Consider the following 22,037-nt stretch of genomic DNA (forward strand, 5'->3'; position numbering starts at 1 on the left):
AAACCATTTTGGGATATTGATCAATAAACATATAATATGAGTTTCATGAATTAGATTCTGAGCACTGTAATTAACTACATTTGATAAAAAACATTACTACTGCTTTTGAGGGCCCTTAAATTAATTTAATCCATCTTTTACTTCAATGATGGAATAAGATGTTGCATAATTGTTGGTGGGACTAAAACAACCCCACAGTCTCTCTACACTACAGTATATTGGTCTCTCGGGATCCAGGCTGCAGGATCTGCAGAGTGACAATGAGTTTAATCGCTTTTCTGAACCAGGAGTAAAACAGAGCATAGATCAGTGGGTTTAGACAGGAGTTAAAATAAAACATAAAGGCAAAAAATGTTGCAACTGTAGGATTCATCATGTTAACATCAACAAGAGAGTAACAGTAATATGGGCATAAACATGATAAATATACAATGACAAGAATACCAAGAGTCCTGGCTGCTTTCAGCTCAGATTTCTTTAATAAAGTCACTGCATGGTGGACTGTAACAGCTGTAATGTGAGAGCGTATGGCGCGAGCCTGAGACACAGCCACCACAAATACTCTCATGTACAGAACTATGATCACAGTAACTGGAAATGTGAAGGTCAAAATTATATCAACAGTGACTGTAATATAAGTGTATTTAAGCACACATTCTCCAAAGCAGGAATTACCCGTGCCTGGTTGAATCAGCTCATCTCTCACGTAGAAAATACTGAAAACAAAAGACCAAAGCCAACAAAGACAAACACAGTATTTGGCTCTTGTTAAAGTGATTATTTTGGAGTAATGCAGAGGGTAACAAATAGCCGTGAAGCGGTCAGCTGATATGATAGCAATACTACTGATTGACGAAGTGAGAGTTTGACAGATCATATACAAAAATATAGTACACATGATATCCCCAAAAATCCAGCAGGATGTGTATCTAAAGATTTCTCCTGGCATCAACACAAGACCTACAAGAAAGTCAGAAACTCCCAGAGAGAGGAGGAGGATGTTAGTAGGTGTGTGAAGCTGCCTGGAAGGAGACAGAGAAACATTAATTACCAACAAATTATGTAAAAATATCTGCAATTAAAATTTTACATAATCAAATTATGTCAATATAACCATGTAACATTATTCATGCACTTAAATTTTAGATTCTACTTAGAAGTTAATCTCTACCTGAAGTAGGAGACTGAGATGATGACGAGCAAGTTGATGGCTATGGTGGTCAGAGAGATGAAGAACAGCAAGAGTTTCAGGAGCACAGTTTCAGACCAGCGAAGTGTCGGCTTCCTGCAGGACATGTTGAATAGTTGTGGAAAGCAGAGTTCAGCTCCGTCCTGGAGCTCCATCATCAGACAGCTGCAGCTGAAAATTAAAGCAGCTCTCTGACCTAAACTCTGTCCTAAAGCTGATTTATCTTTTCCAACCGTCCCTCCTCTCTCCACCTTTACTCTCTGTAGAACACTGTCATCACTCTTACCTCACTTTACACAACTTTTTGTTGTCTTAGAAACCAGTTCACTCCATTCCATCTCCCAGGTATGACTATGTCTCTGCAGGGAAATACCTACTAATAATAATAATAATAAATCTTTATTTGTATAGCACTTTTAAAAACAGAGTTTACAAAGTGCTGGACATCACACAGCAGAAAACAATGACAAGACACATACAGAGTACAGCATGAAAATTAAATAGATAAAATATTATAATATTATAAAAAGGCCAATCGATAAAAGTGCATTTTGAGAAGTGATTTAAAAGATGATACTGATGGTGCAGGTCGTTCCAGAGTCGAGGGGCCCAGACAGAAAAAGCTCGGCCACCTTTGGTCTTTAGTTTCGACCTGCCTGAGGATCTAAGGCTGCGTGGAGGCTCATAGGGTGTCAGTAAGTCTGTAATGTAGCTGGGTGCCAACCCTAAACGAGCTTTAAAAGTAATCTGTAAAACCTTAAAATCAACTCTAAAACGCCAGTGCAGCGAGGCTAAAACAGGGGTAATATGTTGTCTTTTATTGCCACTAATGAGAAGCCTAGCTGCTGCGTTTTGAACAAGTTGGAGGCGAGAGAGGGATTTATTTTCGAGACTGGAGAGGAGGGAGTTGCAGTAATCAAGTCTGGAGAAGATGAGTGCATTGATGACTTTTTCTAGATCAGGTCGGAAGAGTACAGGTTTGATTTTACTGATTTTTACCTACTGTGCGCAGGTGAAGGAAACAGGACTGGATGACTTAATTAATGTGAAGGTGAAAATTAAAACTGGAATCAAATGTTACACCTAGGTTTCTGGCAGATGGTGTGATGTTAGTGGAAAGAGGACCGAGACTGTCTTCAATATGGGCAGTGGAGTGAGGAGGGTTGATTAAGATAATTTCAGATTTACAACTGTTGAGCTGAAGAAAGTTTTGTGCCATCCAACTGTTCACATCGTTGAAACACTCTTAACACAGCGGCTAGGCTTCCAGTGTCCCCTGGTCTCAGCGGGGGGTATATCTGTGTGTCATCCGCATAACAGTGGAAGGACACGTTATGTCGGGCGATAACGTGTCCTAGAGGGAGCATATGAAGTGAAAACAGAATGGGACCTAAAATAGAGCCCTGCGGTACACCACAGGCAATGTGGGCAGAGGAGGAAGTATAATTACCTATGGTGACCCCAAAGGTTCTATCTAAAAGATAAGAGTAAAACCAATCAAGCGCAGTGTCTGTGATGCCAACCCAGGTTTTAAGACGATCGATTAAAATAGCATGATCAACAGTGTCAAATGCAGCACTTAAATCTAAAAGAATTAAAATGATGCTCTCTCCTCTATCTGAGGCTAAAAGAATGTCATTAGAGACTTTGAGGAGAGCTGTTTCAGTGCTGTGTAGAGCTTTAAAACCAGATTGAAATTTCTCAGATGTCATTTTCACTTATAAAACCTAAAATCTGATTAGAAACAACTTTCTCTAAAACTTTGGATAAAAGGGAAGGTTTCAGATTGGTCTAAAATTGTTAAAATCATCAATGCTTAAATTAGGCTTTTTTAAAAGAGGCTGGATCACAGCATGTTTAAAACAGGAGGGGACAACACCTTCTGACAAGGATAGGTTAATGATGGATAAAATGCTGGGCACAACAGTACTAAAAACATCTTTGAGGAATTTGGTGGGTATGACATCAAGACTGCACGTGGTTGTTTTCATGTGAGATAAAACATCAGCTAAAGAGGAGAGAGATAAAGAGATGTGTGGTATATTACACATTACAAACAAATAAAGATTCATGAAAGAAATAATATATGTAATAAGATAACTCTATAACCTCATATTATAACCATAATGTGTCAGCAGGGCTTGGGAAAGATTAAAAAATAAAAACTTTTACCTTCAACAATAATGTTACAGCCTTCCAAATTTGGTACCATGTGACAGAAAGATCTGTTTGTGTCTTGTGTTGCTCTTCTACTTCCTGGTTAGAGAGCCAATCATGTTTCAGCACCAGATTGTACCTGGCATTGGCATTCAACAAAACAGAGTACAGGTTGTTTGGAGTAATATAAATGCACGTTCAACCCCTGGTACAAATCAAAGAATCAAACTTTAGTCCACTTGCAAGTGACCCCTGTGTGGTTTACTAGCCTTGTCAAATCAGATGGACCAAATAGCAGCAACCAATAGCAATTCAGAGGATCTGCTTTATTTTTGGTTTAGTAAAATAATTTCCCTCCAGTTTCTAAATAAGATGGGGAGGACTTGGTATCTCCTCTCAATAGATATTTCAAAGAATTAGTAAAAACTTAAATGTAACTTCTTTAATGGTGTATAACAATTTACAATCATCATAGAAATTGGCTGCATGGTGGTGTGGTGGTTAGCACCACAGCCTCACAGCAAGAAAGTCGCTGGTTCGATCCTTGAACCTCGAGGGCGGTGGCTTTTCTGTGTGGAGTTTGTATGTTCTCGCTGTGTATACGTGGTTTCTCTCCAGGTACTCCGGCTTCCTCCCACCATTCAAATACATGCATGTTAGGTTAACTGGTCACTCTAAATTCTCCCTAGGAGTGAGTGTGTGTGTGTGTGAGTGGTTGTTTGTCGCTATCTGTGTTGGCCCTGCGATGGACTGGTGATCTGTCCGGGGTGTACCCTGCCTCTCACCTGTTAAATGCTGGGATAAGCTTCAGCTTACCAGCGACCCGTAATGGACATGCGGTAGAAAATAGAGAAAAGACGCACCACCTTTTATCAAACTGATAAGACAGGTGGGATTGACCAATCAGAAGCTGCCACGTCATCACCAGAAGTCCCTCCTTAACCAGAAGTCCCACCTCCTCCTAGAGAGCGGAAGTCCCTCCTTAACCAGAAATGTCGGCACTTGAATACTACTGCAGAATGAAAGAAAATAAGGTACAGCTTTAAAAATAATTACCTTAACTATGAGCTCCTTCTTCTTCCCAAGATTTTCCAGTGGATGCTGATGTATCTAAAAAACATGAATAAAACACTGGTATAAAGAAGAATACATGAAAGGAAGAAACACGTATAAACAATAAAATAAAATAACCAAGGGTATAAAGAGGAGAAGAATAAAGAAACACTGAAAAATAAGAAGAAATGGCTATTTTGGTGAAAGTACTAGCAAAAGAGTGTGATACCTAAATATTACTACTGCAGAGTAAAAGACAGAGAAATTGAGAGAGAAAAGCGGCCAATGTCCCTCCCTCCCTCCTCCCTTTGCATGTGCGAGAGAGCTCATACAGCGTCTTGCCAGAGAGGAGCGCATTTTTTTTTTTAAATGAAAAGCTTAATATCATCCGCTGTAAGATTAGAGAACTTTTGTTCGCATCCAGGTCCCCTAGTTATTATGAGGGGTGCAATTAAATGCAAGCTACGTGTTGGTCGAAATAAGACTGACCAGACCTTTTTCAACGGCACAATTCGTACCATGCATCGCTGCGTCTCTCCAGGGGAGTCATAAAGTTCAAAGCTTAATAACATCCGACGCTGGATCAATGAACATCTGGCTGCACTAGATCGGGGTGCGAAAACAGACGTCCGGGAAGTCATACTGAGCTCTAGGAGTCATAATTATCTACATCAAACAAGTCATTTTCTTCTTATTGCAGGCATTATCTACATACAGAATCCTAATGTCAAATGTACAGATAGGCATTTCTTATATATATGCTAAGGTGTAAGCCGACCAGTGTCTTGCTTTTAAAATCTGACTGAAGACGCATCATCCGAGCCAAGCATGGAGCGTGGTAGGCCTTAATCTTCCCAATCATTGACTCAGTTTTCTTCAGAAGTACTAAATTCAGTTTAAAATCCGTCTACCTTGGCACACTCACCGTGGCAGAAATACATCCCCAGTTCCATCAAGACCGGCTAAAAACTTTGCAATTAGAGGTAAGTCGATCATCACCGCCGGCCGTTTATTATTTTTTTTCTATTGCAAGCTTTAATAAAAAAAAAACTTTGTTTTTCTGCTACTCACTGCAGAAAAATTTGACGACTTATATCTAACGCAGAGAGACTTTGGTATGTGATTCAGCCGAAAAACAACATTTAATATAATGCAATTCCACTGACCATTATATGGCCATTGTCTGTGTGTTTTAACACAAATGAAACCTACTTGCAGATCTCTTGAATGCTGCAGAGACACTCCCGGAGCCTGAACCAGTTCCGCTGATCCCTGCTTCACGCACACACCCATCCAGAGGGCATAAACCAGCGAGCAGGGTGGAAAATCTGGCCGTTTATCGGGAAAACGTATGCATCAAGGTTCTGCCAACCAGGCCAGGACCCGTTGTTGCTGCTGCTGCTACAGCTAAGCTGGCTAACTGGCTGAGCCTCAGAAAGTGTCCGGAGTCTACAAAGCCCAGCCGGGGAGAAAGCCTGCCTCCGGTGAACAACCCCATGGCCATTCCAAGCGTATCAGGTAAACTACTGCAACAGTTTTTTGCTTCTTTTTACTTTTAGAAAGTTTAATGTAACCTACTCAGCTCTCTGAAGCTGTTATTGCTGCCATATTGGATCCCGATAACGTGTCATCCGCTGACGCATATTCTGGGGACAGCTCTTTCTCTTGCTATGTGACTCGAATGTTTCAGAGACAGCGCTACCTAGAGGATCTGCAGTTCGTTGAGACTCTGCTTTTCTTTTTTTAAGGTGGTGCTGCAACTGACCGCATACCGCGTCCTGGGTCAGAGAGTAGAAGAAAACGTGCTGAAGGTAATTTAGTTAACCCTATTCATCCTCTTTATAATTTATTTATTTATTTATTTTTAAATGCTTTAATAATTAATAATAATAAATAATTAGTCTATAATTATTCTGATATTGATCTATCCCCTTGTCAGAGAGGTTGATGAGGAGAAGAAAACAGACGCAAACAGCAGATTTATCTGCCACAAACCGTGTAAATAGAGGTAAAACTTTAACTCAATAATAGGTTATTCTTTTATTTATTTATTTTTTTTAAGTGAAAAAATTTATTTTTAAGTACTTTCTTTTCTGTATTTTGTGCAGCTCTCGAAAGACAACGTCCAAGAAGACGGCATGCGTCGATTTCACATGGGTGGAGCAACGGCAACGGCCACGTCAGCGCTGGACGTTTTTCTCCAGCTCGGGCTCACTTTCATGGAAGTTGTAAGAAAACTGAGTGATCGCCTTTAGCTGTGTGACTGTAAGGTGTATCATTTTTGTACATAAACCATGGATGCATTACAGCAACTCACAGATGCTTTAAATCAGATACCCCCTGCATCATTAAATGAAGGTGATAACGGACTGGAGTTTGAAAATCCTTCTTCAGAACCTGTTTCATTGATTCAGCCCTCACACTTAGATCTGATAGATGAAAGCCTTACTGCACATGGATTCCCCACCTTCCTCTGTTTCACCGGTTCAGCCCTCACGCGTCGAGTTGATAGAATCAGCGTCGACCTCTCCACCCTCATCCGACTACCACGAAACAGAATGACCCATACCTATCGAACCACTGCGTGTCATAAACGTCATGAACCAGACCTTGTTTTCAGATTCTGATTCTGAAACCAGCTTTGATGACCTGTCTACAGATTCTGAAAGCATTTATACACAACTATCTTAATCTCCTGATTCTCAAATCAGCTTTCAAGAGCAGTGTTCAGATTCTGGTTCTGAGGAAGACATCACACCCGCACCACTAAATTCAGCAGTGCCAATAAATTCCTCCACCATTCAGAACGGTGGAGGAAGAGGAGATTTCCAAGCGAGTGAAGAGGTCGCATCTTCTTCTTCACAGTCGGCTGAAACATTACGGTTCGAAATACCCCAGATCTTGCTCAATTTTACACTGATGTCCAACGTATCCACTACCAAAGTATCCACCTTGGTTAGATGCTATGATCTGGTGCAATTAGAAGTACGGTCTGAAAATAATCATAACCATCTTTTACTCGCCATCGACGATCTGAACATAAACTAAATTGCAGCCGCTTTTGAGGATTTATTAGAGCGCATGGTACAGTCTAATGAAAGCATAGCTTCAGACTCGCACTTGGAATTTATTGCTCAAATCATTGTCAATCCATCAGGTGGCGCTAAATGGAAATTGGAAAAAACTCTAGATTGTAAAATTATTCATAAAAAAAAGGCACCTTCTGTACTTCATGGAAAATAGAGAAGATCAGCTATGCTTTGCCATCAGCATTGCTCATCTTGTAGATCCAAACCTCACAGATTACCAGGCTGTGTTGCGTGATAAAGAGCTGCAGAGCCTGGCAGGTCTGAATGATTAAACGTCCATCACCTTCAGTGACATAGGAAAATTTGAAAAAATCCTGAATCTGAAAATTGTAGTCTTTACAGAACACCAGACAACTGTCCCGTCACAATTTGAAACTGATTTCCCGGACTGCTCTAATCCTCTCTTTCTTTTCCTAATACAGAATCACTACTACGGTATAAAAAACCTTCGTAGCTTTGTCGGCGGTAAATACATTTGCCAATTTTGCTATAGATGTTATGAAAAGCCGCACTGTCACATTTGTAGAGGATGTTGCTTGGTCTGTAATGTGCTCTCCTGTACCCAGGAGAAGCTTGCACCTGTACTGTGCTCTGACTGTCACAGGACATGCCTTTCTGTTTTACAAGGCACAAAGAGGGGCAAAAGCAGACTACAAAGGAGGATAGAGGACTGCTTTCAGAGCAACGACTCCAAGCAGGTGTGGCAGGGGATACAGCACCTCACTAATTACAGATCCAGCAACCACTCTGTGGTCGCCGGCGACATCACACTTACAGAGGAGTTGAACCACTTCTTTGCCCGTTTTGAGGCGGAGTCACCAGAGGCAAACCCGCTTCATCCACCTGTCTACTGTAGCCATGTCCTTACGGTTGAGGAGCATTAGGTAAGGGGCACGCTGAGGGCTGTTAAACCTAGAAAGGCTGCAGGACCTGATGGTGTCTCAGGACAAGTGTTGAAAGACTGCACGTATCAGCTGGCGGGGGTCTTCACCAAGATCTTTAACCAGTCCCTGTCTGAGGCTAGGGTTCCCCTCTGTCTGAAGACCTCTGTAATAGTCCCAATTGATATCTTTGTTCCTCAGCACTTGGATTTTCACTCTTTGCAAACTCACCGGTCCCAGGATCAGGACTTCTCTTCATGCCAGCTAACCACCTGTGTCTGCCTGCTCGCCCTTCCCGCCATCTAACTCACTCACTGCAACCAGACACCATCCCCGGCTTTACCCCTCCACCAACAGTCAACCTCTGGAACATAGTAAGCTGCTGATCTTGCTGAGATTACCAAACATCTTGTCAGATCCACGCTAACCCTCTGCCCTCTCTTAGGAAGAGTTTCCCAGACCTGGACCAAGTTTCTCACATTGGTTGTAAATAAACACTGTTCACTTCCTCCCTCACCTCTCTGTTTGATCTGCATTTGGGTCTTCCTTCCGTGCTACGGTCCCTGACCATGACAAAAATAGGTTTATATATACTTATTTTAATCAACCTGCTCTCTACTGATTACATCAGACACACCGCTGCAGCAGGAAAGGAAGACATGGACGCCATGTTCTGTGATCAAAGCTAGTGGCAACAAACCAAAAAAAAAAAACAAAAAAAAAAACTGCACGATTAAAAAAAAAATTAACAGTGTTAATTGTTGCATTAACGCATGATTAACGCATTGATGTGCCCAGGCCTATTTTTAATACAAATCAATAAAATCAGTGATAGTACAACTGTCATTTTCTCCTATACACACACACACACACCTTAACCCCCCTGCTCTGTTACAGAGTGTGCATAAAAAGTGTTCAGGGAATCAGGTAAGGAAGGGTCTGCTGAGGACACAGTCACCTTCTGCACTTTGTTCAAGATGGTTTTTATGCCCTTCCACATGCTCCTTGTGTTGTTAGAGAAGATGGTTCCCTGTACATCCCTTGCAAAGTTGGTTTTGGCTTTTGTAATTCCCGCATCTAGATCCCTTCTGGCAGCCTTCAATGCATTTTTGTCCCCTGACCAAAAACCAGCATCCCGAACATTTTTATCCAGCCACGGTTTTTGGTTGGGGTAGATGGTAACAGTTCTGGTAATGGAAACATCATCAGCACATTTACTGATAAAGCTCATAACAGTAGATGCATATTCCTCCAGATTAACTGCTCTATTGTATGTTGCTGCATCTTTAAAAAGCTGCCAATTTGTGCGTTCAAAACAGTCCTGTAACATGTCAGCTGCGTCCCTAGGTCACACTGTGATCTCTTTCTGTGTTGGCTTGTTAACTTTAACCAGCTGACGATAGACAGGAACCAGCATGAGAGAGACGTGGTAGGAGAGACCAAGATGTGGGCGTGGCTGAGTTCTGTAGACGTGTACACCCGGTCTAGCGTGTTGTTACCTCGGGTCGCTATGGAAACATGCTGGTAGAATTTTGGCATAATGTCTGTCAAATGCACATGGTTAAAGTCTCCAGCAATCACATAAAAAGCCTCTGGGTGTTTGTCTGAAGAGAACTGATGTGATCGTAAAGCTCCTTGAGTGCTATGTTAGCATTAGCACTCGGGGCTATGTAAACAGCTACAACAAACACAGCTGTGAACTCCCGAGGCAAGTAGTGTGGCCGACATTTAAGCGTGACAAATTCAGCAGCTTCTGAACAGTGGCTGACAACAAGGGTACAGTTCACACACCAACCTTGGTTTATATAGACACAGAGTCCACCTCCACTTTTCTTTCCAGACAGATGGTTACGGTCAGATCGAAAAAGTGTTAGCCCGTCAATCTGGTATGTTACATCTGGCATTTTGCTGTTAAGCCATGTCTCTGTCAGAATGTAAACACAACAGTTTTTCATGTCGTTGTATCTGGTTATGCGTAGACGTAGTAGGTCCATCTTGTTATCAAGTGAACGTACATTTGCCAAAAAGACTGAAGGCACCGCTGGTCTGTTTGTAGCCTTTAGCTTAGCCAGCAAGCCATCTCGCTTACCCCGTTTACGGCTCCGAGCACACCTCCTACGCTTGCCCCGGAGCCAATGTGACTTTACGCTCCAGCCCGTTGTCCTTAGCAATCCCAATCTGCCCAACCTTGCTTTCACATTCGTAGGCAGGAGCCCAACAACATTGCCGAGCATCCTCAATTCAAATGAACTGTACACATAAGAGGTAGAAATAGATTCACCGGGAGCTCGAGAAGCCTCTGCGGTCCCATGCGCCGCCATATGTAAGTACTGAAAGAGTCTATCAACACTCCAAGGTTACGAACTTGGTCAGTGATTTTAAGAGCCCGAGTCTCCAGGTGTTTGCCAATGCTGACCCTCTTCTCTTTGCTACCAAACAGAATAATCTCAGTTTTGTCTTCATTTAATTTTAGAAAATTCTCCTTCATCCAGGTGTTTATTTGCTCCAGACACTGACACAATAAGTCTATTGGACTGCAGTCATCTGGTGACAGAGACACATAAAGTTGGGTATCATCTGCATAACTTTGATAATTAATGCTATAGTTCTGTAATATTTGACCCAAAGGGAGCATATACAATTTGAAGCAGGGAAACCCAGACTTCCTTCTCCCCGTCCACATTCACCAGCTTATCTGGAGTCTGTCTAGCGTGTCCAGGGTCTTCCTAGGGGCCTCTTTCTGGTGGGACGTGCCCGGAACACATCAAACAAAAACGAGCAGAAAGAAGGAAATTCTTAAATAATCTGCCCTACAGAGACTAGAAATTAATTAAACCAAATATTTAATAAAATTGCACTAAAATTTTTGTGGACCAACATGCTATATTTTTCCAGCAGATTTTTCATGTTTTACACTTCATTTCCTATCTACAGGTCACCACAGAGCAAACAAGACTAAAACAAATGAAGCCTTTTATTACATTTCCTTATCAAAACAGCTTTAAATCATTTATATTAAATAAAATATTTGATTATTTTTTCTTTAATAACTTTATTTAAATTGTTCCATAAACTGACCAAAACACATCAATACAACACGTGTTCTGAAACTGGTTTAATAAAGATCTGATAAAATTTGAGAGTTTTATAAATTCAGAACACTGTAGTTAATTACATTATATAATTTTAATTTAATAGGGCTAAACTAAATTAGTTTTGGAGAACCATAAAACTAATAAAAAAATATTATGTTTTGTGAATCAATCTCTAATTTTAAACAGGCCTTTTGACCATCATATTTCCAGTTACTGTGATCATAGTGTTCTGTCTACCACTAGCCATAGTTCAGACACACAGACACTCACCTTTGCCCCCCTGCTCTATTATATAATTGTTGGTAAGACTAACAAAACTCCACAGTCTCTCTACACTACAGTATATTGGTCTCTCGGGATCCAGGCTGCAGGATCTGCAGAGTGACAATGAGTTTAATCGCTTTTCTGAACCAGGGGTAAAACAGAGCATAGATCAGTGGGTTTAGACAGGAGTTCAGATAAAACATAAAGAATAAACATGTTGCAACTGTAGGATTCATCATGTTAACATCAACAAAAGAGTAACAGTAATATGGGCATAAACATGATAAATATACAATGACAAGAATACCAAGAGTCCTGGCTGCTTTCAGCTCAGATTTCTTTGATAAAGTCACTGCATGGTGGACTGTAACAGCTGTAATGTGAGAGCGCATGGCACGAGCCTGAGACACAGCCACCACAAATACTCTCATATACAGAACTATGATCATAGTAACTGGAAATGTGAAAATCAAAATAATATCAACAGTAACTGTAATATAGGTAATCATAAGCACACATTCTCCAAAGCAGGAATTACCCATTCCAGGTTGAATCAGCTCATCTCTCACGTAGAAAACACTGAAAGCAAAAGACCAAAGCCAACAAAGACAAACACAGTATTTGGCTCTTGTTAAAGTGATTATTTTGGAGTAATGCAGAGGGTAACAAATAGCCGTGTAGCGGTCACATGATATGATAACAACTGTGCTGACTGAAGTAGTGAGAGTTTGACAGACCAGATACCAATATAAAGTACACATGGTAAATGGTCCGTATTTATATAGTGCTTTTACTGTATCTGGATGATACCCAAAGCGCTTTACATTATACATGACATTCACCCATTCACACACACATTCACACACTGATGGCGGAAGCTGCCATGCAAGGCGCTCGACCACGACCCATCAGGAGCAAGTAGGGGTTCGGTGTCTTGCCCAAGGACACCTCGACATGAACCCGACTTGGCCGAGGATCTAACCGGCAACCCTCGGGTTACGAGACGACCGCTCTACCTTGCTGAGCCACGCCGCCCATGATATCCCCAAAAATCCAGCAGGATGTGTATCTAAAGATTTCTCCTGGCATCAACACAAGACCTACAAGTAAGTCAGAAACTCCCAGAGAGAGGAGGAGGATGTTAGTAGGTGTGTGAAGCTGCCTGGAAGGAGACAGAGAAACATTAATTACCAACAAATTATGTAAAAATATCTGCAGTGAAAATTTTACATCATCAAATTATGTTAATATAACCATATAACATTATTCATACACTTAAAGTTTAGATTCTACTTAGAAGTTAATCTCTACCTGAAGTGGGAGACTGAGATGATGACGAGCAAGTTGATGGCTATGGTGGTCAGAGAGATGAAGAACAGCAAGAGTTTCAGGAGCACAGTTTCAGACCAGCGACGTGTCGGCTTCCTGCAGGACATGTTGAATAGTTGTGGAAAGCAGAGTTCAGCTCCGTCCTGGAGCTCCATCATCAGACAGCTGCAGTTCCAGCAGCTCTCTTACCTAAACTCTGTCCTAAAGCTGATTTATCTTTTCCAACCGTCCCTCCTCTCTCCACCTTTACTCTCTGTAGAATACTGTCATCACTCTTACCTCACTTTACACAACTTTTTGTTGTCTTAGAAACCAGTTCACTCCATTCCATCTCCCAGTTATGACTGCGTCTCTGCAGGGAAATAACTACTGGTATATTACACTTTACAAACAAATAAAGATTCATGAAAGAAACAATATATGTAATTAGATAACTCTATAAACTCATATTATAACCATAGTATGTCAGCAGGGTTTTGGGAATCATTAAGAAATAAAAAACTTTCACCTTCAACAATAAAGTTGCAGCCTTATAAATTTGGTACCATGTGACAGAAAGATCTGTTTGTGTCTTGTGTTGCTCTTCTACTTCCTGGTTAGAGAGCCAATCATGTTTCAGCACCAGATAGTACCTGGCAATGTGCATTCAATAGAACAGATAGAATTCAATTTGTTTGGAGTAATATGAATGCACATTCAACCCCTGGTGTGAATGAGAGAATCAAATTTTAGACCACTTGGTTTCACTTGCAAGTGACCCTGCGATTCACTTGCCTTGTGAATTCAAACAGACCAAGACCAAGTTTCCCTGCATTTTCTAAATCAGATGGGGTAGACTTGGTATTTCCTCTCAATAGATATTCCATCATTTTTTCTATTGTGTTTAATTTCAATCCTTCTTTTTTCATAACAGTTTCTTTTTCTCCTTGTTTTGTTTGGTAACAAAATTTCCTAATTTGCAGTATATTTGCCAATCTGATTTAAGACTTGATGAAATTTCAGTTGATTTTGCTTGATTCCTTTGCATTAAATGTTCTTTTAGTCCCTCATCCAACCATGGGCTGTTGGTGTTTTTAACCATAAACTTCTTTAATGGTGGATGATAATCTACTGTCATAAAAATTTCATTAAAATCCTGAAATGGTTGTACTGGATCACCTTTGACTATTTTGCATCTTTAACATCTTCATATGTGGCCTGATTAAATCTCTGAAATGATCTTTTACTTTGGGACCAGGCTCAGGGACTTTCGTCTTCCTCACAATTACAATGAGATTATGGTTGCTGGAACTATTTACATGGATATTGAGTTAGTGCAAAGTTCTGGTGTATTTATAAACATATACAGTTAGCTTAGCATACAGTTAGCATAAGACAGTTAGCTACTCGAGTGCCATCACTCTAAACCAGGGCTACTCAATTCGGACCTACGAGGGCAGACTCTGGGGAGGCAAGAGGAAAAACAATAGTTATACATTTCTGTAGAAAGGATCCTCCTTCCTGAAGACCTTGGGTGGACACACAACTCCAAGAGCTGGCGTCAAAACAACCTCACATAGCTGTGTCTCCACCAATGAAGCTGGTTGGAGTGTGCCTACCTGCACATACATGTATGTGCATGCGCAGTGTGGCATTGGGGTGAAACGCCGTCGTGTGCAGCACAGAAAGTGTGTAGAGAGAAATGAGAAGCTGTGGTGTAGATAAGATAAATAACATCAGTGTTCTGGCCACAGGCTGCATCTTGCAGCTGGTAAATGAGCATCTCAACTTTAAAGTGTAACCACACTTTTTGCATAACTCCACTGACTGCCGAATTTGAAAAATGCCTGAAACTGAAAGGTTGAGGAGGGAGATGTGGGGTGATCAGGGAGCGGAGAGTGGGTGGGTCGGAATGCAGGCAGAAATGATTGACATACAGCAGCTCATCTCAATGGCAAGATGCAAAGTAGGGGTCTAATGACTCATTTAAACAACAATTCGATTCATATCATGGATGATATTGGTTCATTGGTCAACATGATTTGGCTGCAAGACACTTCTCTGTAAATTGACTTTGTCACCAGCAGTACTAAAAACTCACTCCGCTGGTAGACTGGGGCCGGGAATGCAAAGGTACTGTTTAGTAAGGGTTGATAGTACAGGTGGCTATTTCTCCTGAGGTTTCCACCATTGCACTGGCATTTTCAGTCAAAGGCAACACATCATTTGCTTGGTACCTGATCACCTCTGTTCTGTCTCACTTGTGGATTTGCTTTCTCTTTGGGTAAAGGAATCACCAAACAGTTCATCCAAGGCCTTCTTTTTAAAAGGATAATATAAGAAATGTATTTCAAAATACAGTCATGTAACTCATTTCTTTTTACAAATTTTCTCAGTCACCACTTTGTCTATTACGGGTCGTGGGTAAGCTGGAGCCTGGAGCCTATCCCAGCATTTGAGCAGGTGAGCGGCAGGATACACCCTGGTCAGGTCACCAGTCCATCACAAGGCCAACACAGAGGGACAAACTACCATTCCCACACACACTCACTCCTAGGGAGAATTTAGACTGACCGGTGAACCTAACATGCATGCCTTTGGACCAGGGGCATTGCTAGGCTTAAAGTTCTACTGGGGCACAGGTCCCCTACCACATATCCCCTGTCTCCCATACACACACACACACACACACACACACACACACACACACACACACACACACACACACACACACACACACAACTACATGCCACTGACACATTCCTACCAAAACTACTAATTGAGATATTAATGAGTGTAAGAGCGTATTTATTTTAACAAACATTTAACAAACACTTTCAACATGGCAGCAAAAGCATAAATGCCATAAAAAGACAATGGTAAGTCAGAACTCTCTTCATACACATTCCAAAGTAATGGTTATTGTTTAGTTTTCAGGATGATTTAACTAATTCTTAACAGTATGTTTAATTAAAATATGAAGCAATTCAAAAGATTTAGCACCCTACATGTTATTTCTCTGTTTACGTCAGAAGTCCGCTTTTTTTAGTATGAAAATATTGTTTTATGTCCTTTATGAGGATTTATGAGACATCAAACTGCACTGTGCGCTCACCGCTCACCCAACACAGGGAGAGCTGCATGACGTGTGTGTGGTTCACTTGCTGCTCGTGCACGGTGACATGCAGAGACAGAATGTGCTTCTGAGCTGTTTCTTCTATTGGAGTTAACGCTCTTGCTGCGCATTTGAGTTGAAATATATATCTTCTCCCATTTGACTTATTTGAATTAATGTAAGACAAACATTTATTGTCGAAAAATAATCGTAGCATTTATACTGGGGCACATGCCCCAGTAAATGGGGTCTGGCGGTGAGAGGAAGAGAACCAACACATACACGGGGAGAACATGAAGACAACATGTATAACATATATATATATATGTATAACATATATATATATATATATATATATATATATATATATATATATATATATATATATATATATATCACAGGTATGTGTGCTTGTGTGTGTGCGTGCTTATATGTGTGTGCCTGTGCCTTGCCCTTCCCGCTAGGTAATAATCAGTAGATGAGAATCACCTGGGCAGAGAAAAAGGAGCAGAGGGACTGGCTCGTCGTTTGTGTGGTGTGTTTCTTTGGGTGGATTTAGGTGACAGGGCAAACGGCGCAGCGGAAGACGGTCCGAGGGACTGCAAGCGAGACCTGGACAAAACGAAAGTAAGAAGCTGTAGAGGAACAACAGCGGAAACGTGGAGCAACCTCATAGAGTCACATGATTCTTTTCTAGGGGTAACATCATTTTTGTCCAGGCCTGTTTCGCAAGTTTATTTTTCTAAATAATTCTGCATGGCTGAAAAGCCTTCAATGATGGAATAAATGATGTTACATAGTTGTTGGTGAGACTAACACAACTCCACAGTATCTCTACACTACAGTATATTGGTCTCTCGGGATCCAGGCTGCAGGATCTGCAGAGTGACAATGAGTTTAATCGCTTTTCTGAACCAGGGGTAAAACAGAGCATAGATCAGTGGGTTTAGACAGGAGTTAAAATAAAACATAAAGGCCAAAGATGTTGCAACTGTAGGATTAATAATATTAACATCAACAAGCATGTAACAGTAATATGGGCATAAACATGATAAATATACAATGACAAGAATACCAAGAGTCCTGGCTGCTTTCAGCTCAGATTTCTTTGATAAAGTCCCTGCATGGTGGACTGTAACAGCTGTAATGTGAGAGCGCATGGCCCGAGCCTGAGACACAGCCACCACAAATACTCTCATATACAGAACTATGATCACAGTAACTGGAAATATGAAGGTTAAGATAATATCAACAGTTACTGTAATATAAGTGTATTTAAGCACACATTCTCCATAGCAGGAATTACCCGTGCCTGGTTGAATCAGCTCATCTTTCATGTAGATCATACTGTAAACAAAACACCAAAGCCAACAAAGACAAACACAGTTTTTGGCTCTTTTTAAAGTGATTATTTTGGAATAATGTAGAGGGTGACATATAGCCGTGTAGCGGTCAGCTGATATGATAGCTATGCTACTGATCGAAGAAGTGAGAGTTTGACCACCCAGATAACAAAATATAGCACACATGACATCCCCAAAAATCCAGCAGGATGTGTATCTAAAGATTTCTCCTGGCATCAACACAAGACCTACAAGTAAGTCAGAAACAGCCAGAGAGAGGATGAGGATGTTAGTAGGTGTGTGAAGCTGCCTGGAAGGAGACAGAGAAACATTGATTACCAACAAATTATGTAAGAATATGTGCAATGAAAATTTTACATAATCAAATTATGTCAGTATAACCATATAACATTATTTATATAATTAAAGTTAAGATTCTGTTTAGAAGTTAATCTCTGCCTGAAGTGGGAGACTGAGATGATGACGAGCAAGTTGATGGCTATGGTGGTCAGAGAGATGAAGAACAGCAAGAGTTTCAGGAGCACAGTTTCAGACCAGCGAAGTGTTGGCTTCCTGCAGGACATGTTGAATAGTTGTGGAAAGCAGAGTTCAGCTCCGTCCTGGAGCTCCATCATCAGACAGCTGCAGCTCCAGCAGCTCTCTGACCTAAACTCTGTCCTAAAGCTGATTTATCTTTTCCAACCGTCCCTCCTCTCTCCACCTTTACTCTCTGTGGAATACTGTCATCACTCTTACATGATTTTACACAACCTTTTGTTGTCTTAGAAACCAATTCACTCTCTAAACTTTTTTTTTTCATCTCCCAGTTATGACTACGTCTCTGCAGGGAATTAACTACTATTTATTACACATTACAAACAAATAAAGATTTATGAAAGAAACTATGTAATATGTAGGGCTGTCAAATTATTAAAATTTTTATTCATATTAATTACAGCTTTCAAATTAATAATTCATGATTAATCACAGCTTTCAAATTGATCATGATTAATCACCATTTGCGTGTATGCTTGAAGTTTGCCTGTTTTTACTGTATCAACAGAAAGAGCCAATGCTACAAATATTTACTGTTAACTGACCTTCCCTTGGGTAAATGTCACATGTTCAAGGGTCAGTAAATGCATCATGTAATATACTTAAATAGGTTTTTCTAAATTGTCTCTACCATATTTTAGATCATAATTCAAAATTCCTTCAGCATCATCTCACCAACCGTCTCCATGGTGATAATTTCTGTCATAAACCCAAATGTGACGACTGAAATTCAATAGCCAACATTGGTGAAGAAACTCTGATTAAACTGATGATCTGGATAAAAACATGTTTTTCCTTTTTACTGCTTGTCCAGTAGTGATAAAAGCTGAAGCCACACCCGGGAAACCATATGATAACCGTATAAATCCTGGTTAGGCTGCAGGAGCATAAGGTTAAGCTAAACTGTCAAGCTAAGAATGCAAAGTTAGAGAATTTATAGGCAAGAAATCTGGATATTGAAACACTAAATTGGCATGGATGGAAGTTATTGTGCTTGCTGTGAATATTTCTCTCTCCTCACAATCTAGAAGCTGGACAAAAGAAAGCAGGATTCTCATCCTGCTTTCTGTCTGTTCACCGGATGGCTGATATTAATGATATATTGTTCCATCTGTTTAGAAGGAAGCAGCTTCACAGCTTTAAATCATCCTGGTGACTTTTTACCTTTGAGTTAGTAAATACTGAACATTTCATCCTTCTTTTTCATAAATAGTTGAGTTTATATGTATTAAGAAACATTTGAACTGTTGGCGTTTAGAGAAAACTGCTGCTAAATTCGTTTTTGTGTTGAGTGCCATTTTCCCTCAGCCAGCTAAATAAAACTCGTTTAGGGCAGCCTTGGCGGAGTCCATCCCTCACTGGAAACAATACACACACACACACACACACACACACACACACACACACACACACATATATATATATATATATATATATATATATATATATATATATATATATATATATATATATTTAATGAAGTGCCACCATAGAATATTTGTTATTTTTGAAGAACCACATTTTTTTTCCATTATTTTGGTTTTAAAATAAAGAACTACTTAAAGTATTATAAAAAGAGGTCCTGGGGGGGATACCAAGACGTTTCCAGGCTAGCCGAGAGATGTAGTCCGTCCAGCGTGTCCTGGGTCTGCCCCGGGGCCTCTTTCCAGTGGGACGTGCCCGAAACACCTCACCAGGGAGGCGTCCAGGAGGCATCCTAATGAGATGCCTGAGCCAACTCCTCTGGCTCCTCTCGATGTGGAGGAGCAGCGACTCTACTCTGAGCCTCTCCCAGATCACCAAGCTTCTCATCCTATCCCTAAGGGAGAGCCCAGCCACCCTGCGGAGAAAACTTATTTTGGCCAGTTGTATTCGCAATTTTGTTCTTTCGGTCACTACCCACAGCTCATGACCATAGCTTTGCCTTTTGGTTCAGCTCCCTCTTCACCATGACAGACCGATGCAGAGTCCGCATCACTGCAGACGCCACACCGATCCACCTGTCGATCTCCCGCTCCATCCTTCCCTCACTCATGAACAAGACCCTGAAATACGTGTACTTCTCCACTTGGGGCAGGATCCCATTGCCGACCTGGCACGTGGATTTTTTGGGTGTCTTGGTGGCGCTGTTGAGCCACTTTTGCATTGACGTGTATGCGGACCTTAGAATATCGAAATTTTCCCCGGGCTTGACGTGTGTGCCAAATTTCACACCTTTTCATAATAATAATAATAATAATAATGGATTAGATTTATATAGCGCTTTTCAAGGCACCCAAAGCGCTTTAAATTGTGTGAATCCATTATTCATCCACTCCTCACTCATACCTGGTGATGGTAAGCTACGTGTGTAGCCACAGCTGCCCTGGGGCAAGCTGACGGAAACGTGGCTGCCAGTCTGCGCCTACGGCGCCTACGGCCTCTCCGACCATCACCGAACATTCATCCACACATTCATACACCAGCGATGCCAACACTGGAGGCAAGGAGGGTTAAGTGTCTTGCCCAAGGACACAACGACAGATGACTGCGGGAGCGGGAATCGAACCGCCGACCTTCCGATCATTGGACGACCTGCTCTACCGCCTGAGCCACTGCCGTGGGTGTTTAGGGGGTCATATTTGGCCTCAGAGCGCTTAAAAGAAGGAGAAGAATAAACTTCGTATGGTTCGGACCCTAATAATGCTTGACCCTTGCTCGTTACTGTTGACAGGCTAACTAATCCTCCTGTCAGTGACCCCAGAACTTTTATCAAGCTGGGCCTCTATTGAGTTAGCTTCTCTTTTTACTGACAAAATTCAGGCGTCCAGTCTGCGCTTCAATGCCAGAGGTAAGAGATATGTCCCTGTGTCCACTCGGAAACATGAACACCTTTACACACTTTTCTCCAATCAGTTCTAAAAATCTGGATGAGATCATTGGGCATCTGAAAACCACCACGCCCTGCCAACCAGGTTTTTTAAGAATGTTTCAGGATGAATGGCTTTAGATATCTTACAGACTGTAAACATGTCTCTGCTTTCAGGTGTCTTCCCACAGACCCTAGAAAAAGACTTGTCACTTAATAGCAGGTACAGCAGCTACCGAGCCTGTGCCTCGTGACCGTGGGGGGCTCTGATTGGGCCCTTCCTTTGTCACCCTCATGGTGGGTCCGGGATAGTCTTTGTGATGAGGTGGCTTGGGGTCATGCTCTGGGATTGTTGCTGATCGCCTGGGTCTCTAGGCCACCCTAGTCTGCCTCTACCCTCCGTAGAGGCGTGGTCACATTTCCATGATCACTCATCTCTGATCACTCCTTACTCCTCATACTCAGCATGCTGACACAGTCACTGAGTTGTCCAGTGGGTTTGTACACTAAGAGCTACTTTTGTTTAGTTTTTTTTGTTAGTTTGTTTGTTTGTTTTGTGTGTGTGTGTGTGTGTGTGTGTGTGTGTGTGTGTGTGTGTGTGTGTGTGTGTGTGTGTGTGTGTGTGTTTGATACATTGGTTATTGTGATCTTGTTGCTGTCTTGGTTATTTTATTTACAAACTCCTGATGATTGTCAACTTAGTTTACTTCAGAAATTCTCTGTTGTGTTTCTGTGCAGGTGTAGCAGCTGGTTGTCTGGTGTTAGGTTAAAAGGTTGTTGCCTCTGTCTACTCTGTCTTTGTGTCTTCCTTTTGTCTACTTTCCTCTTTACTTTTCTTTAATTACTCTCCTTTTTTCTGTCCCCTCCTGTCAGGTCAAGCAAGATTATATAAATTCCAAGAATCGAAATGAATAAGATAAAAACATATTTAAATAAATATAGAAATAAAAAAAATTGTTTAACAAGAGGAGCATTATACCCATAAAGCTCCCCTTGGAAAAACAAATTTGTTCGGCATAACACAGCAGCCAGACCATCATTCTGCTGCTATAATGCTGGACAAGTTAAAAAATAAATAAATGAATAAAAATGAACCAACCAGGGGGGTATTCCACGAAGCTGGATTAAGGGAAAGCCGGG

The 22,037-nt window shown here is 41.2% G+C and overlaps 3 protein-coding genes across 3 annotated transcripts; all 3 read right to left on the bottom strand.

The window, feature by feature from the left end:
• Positions 1-3,492, bottom strand: LOC121650551 (trace amine-associated receptor 13c-like). The gene is made up of 4 exons (XM_042002113.1): positions 3,486-3,492; positions 1,476-1,500; positions 1,172-1,285; positions 1-1,022 (listed from the first exon to the last, which is right to left on the bottom strand). The coding sequence occupies exons 1-4, from the start codon at positions 3,490-3,492 to the stop codon at positions 209-211; spliced, it is 960 nt and encodes a 319-aa protein (XP_041858047.1). The 3' UTR covers positions 1-208.
• Positions 3,493-11,799: 8,307 nt separating this feature from the next.
• Positions 11,800-13,178, bottom strand: LOC121650552 (trace amine-associated receptor 13c-like). Its single transcript, XM_042002114.1, has 3 exons — positions 13,040-13,178; positions 12,771-12,890; positions 11,800-12,493 (listed from the first exon to the last, which is right to left on the bottom strand). The coding sequence occupies exons 1-3, from the start codon at positions 13,162-13,164 to the stop codon at positions 11,800-11,802; spliced, it is 939 nt and encodes a 312-aa protein (XP_041858048.1). The 5' UTR covers positions 13,165-13,178.
• A 3,812-nt stretch (positions 13,179-16,990) lies between these two features.
• LOC121650363 (trace amine-associated receptor 13c-like) lies at positions 16,991-18,216 on the bottom strand. The gene is made up of 2 exons (XM_042001842.1): positions 17,954-18,216; positions 16,991-17,804 (listed from the first exon to the last, which is right to left on the bottom strand). The coding sequence occupies exons 1-2, from the start codon at positions 18,127-18,129 to the stop codon at positions 16,991-16,993; spliced, it is 990 nt and encodes a 329-aa protein (XP_041857776.1). The 5' UTR covers positions 18,130-18,216.
• Between the last annotated feature and the right edge of the window lie 3,821 nt (positions 18,217-22,037).

This window comes from Melanotaenia boesemani, chromosome 12 (assembly GCF_017639745.1).
Source record: "Melanotaenia boesemani isolate fMelBoe1 chromosome 12, fMelBoe1.pri, whole genome shotgun sequence".
NCBI lineage: Eukaryota > Metazoa > Chordata > Actinopteri > Atheriniformes > Melanotaeniidae > Melanotaenia > Melanotaenia boesemani.

What these genes read in the sequence shown, in the direction of transcription:
- LOC121650551 (XM_042002113.1), bottom strand. An exon ending in AAAAAGTTGTGTAAAGTGAG is followed by an intron (nt 1,286 to 1,475) that starts GTAAGAGTGATG and finishes CATGTCCTGCAG; the next exon opens with GAAGCCGACACTTCGCTGGT. An exon ending in ATCTCAGTCTCCTACTTCAG is followed by an intron (nt 1,023 to 1,171) that starts GTAGAGATTAAC and finishes GTCTCCTTCCAG; the next exon opens with GCAGCTTCACACACCTACTA.
- LOC121650552 (XM_042002114.1), bottom strand. Translation starts at nt 13,164, where the DNA reads ATGTCCTGCAGGAAGCCGACACGTCGCTGGTCTGAAACTGTGCTCCTG. An exon ending in ATCTCAGTCTCCCACTTCAG is followed by an intron (nt 12,891 to 13,039) that starts GTAGAGATTAAC and finishes GTCTCCTTCCAG; the next exon opens with GCAGCTTCACACACCTACTA. An exon ending in TCCTGCTGGATTTTTGGGGA is followed by an intron (nt 12,494 to 12,770) that starts TATCATGGGCGG and finishes ATACGGACCATT; the next exon opens with TACCATGTGTACTTTATATT.
- LOC121650363 (XM_042001842.1), bottom strand. Translation starts at nt 18,129, where the DNA reads ATGATGGAGCTCCAGGACGGAGCTGAACTCTGCTTTCCACAACTATTC. An exon ending in ATCTCAGTCTCCCACTTCAG is followed by an intron (nt 17,805 to 17,953) that starts GCAGAGATTAAC and finishes GTCTCCTTCCAG; the next exon opens with GCAGCTTCACACACCTACTA.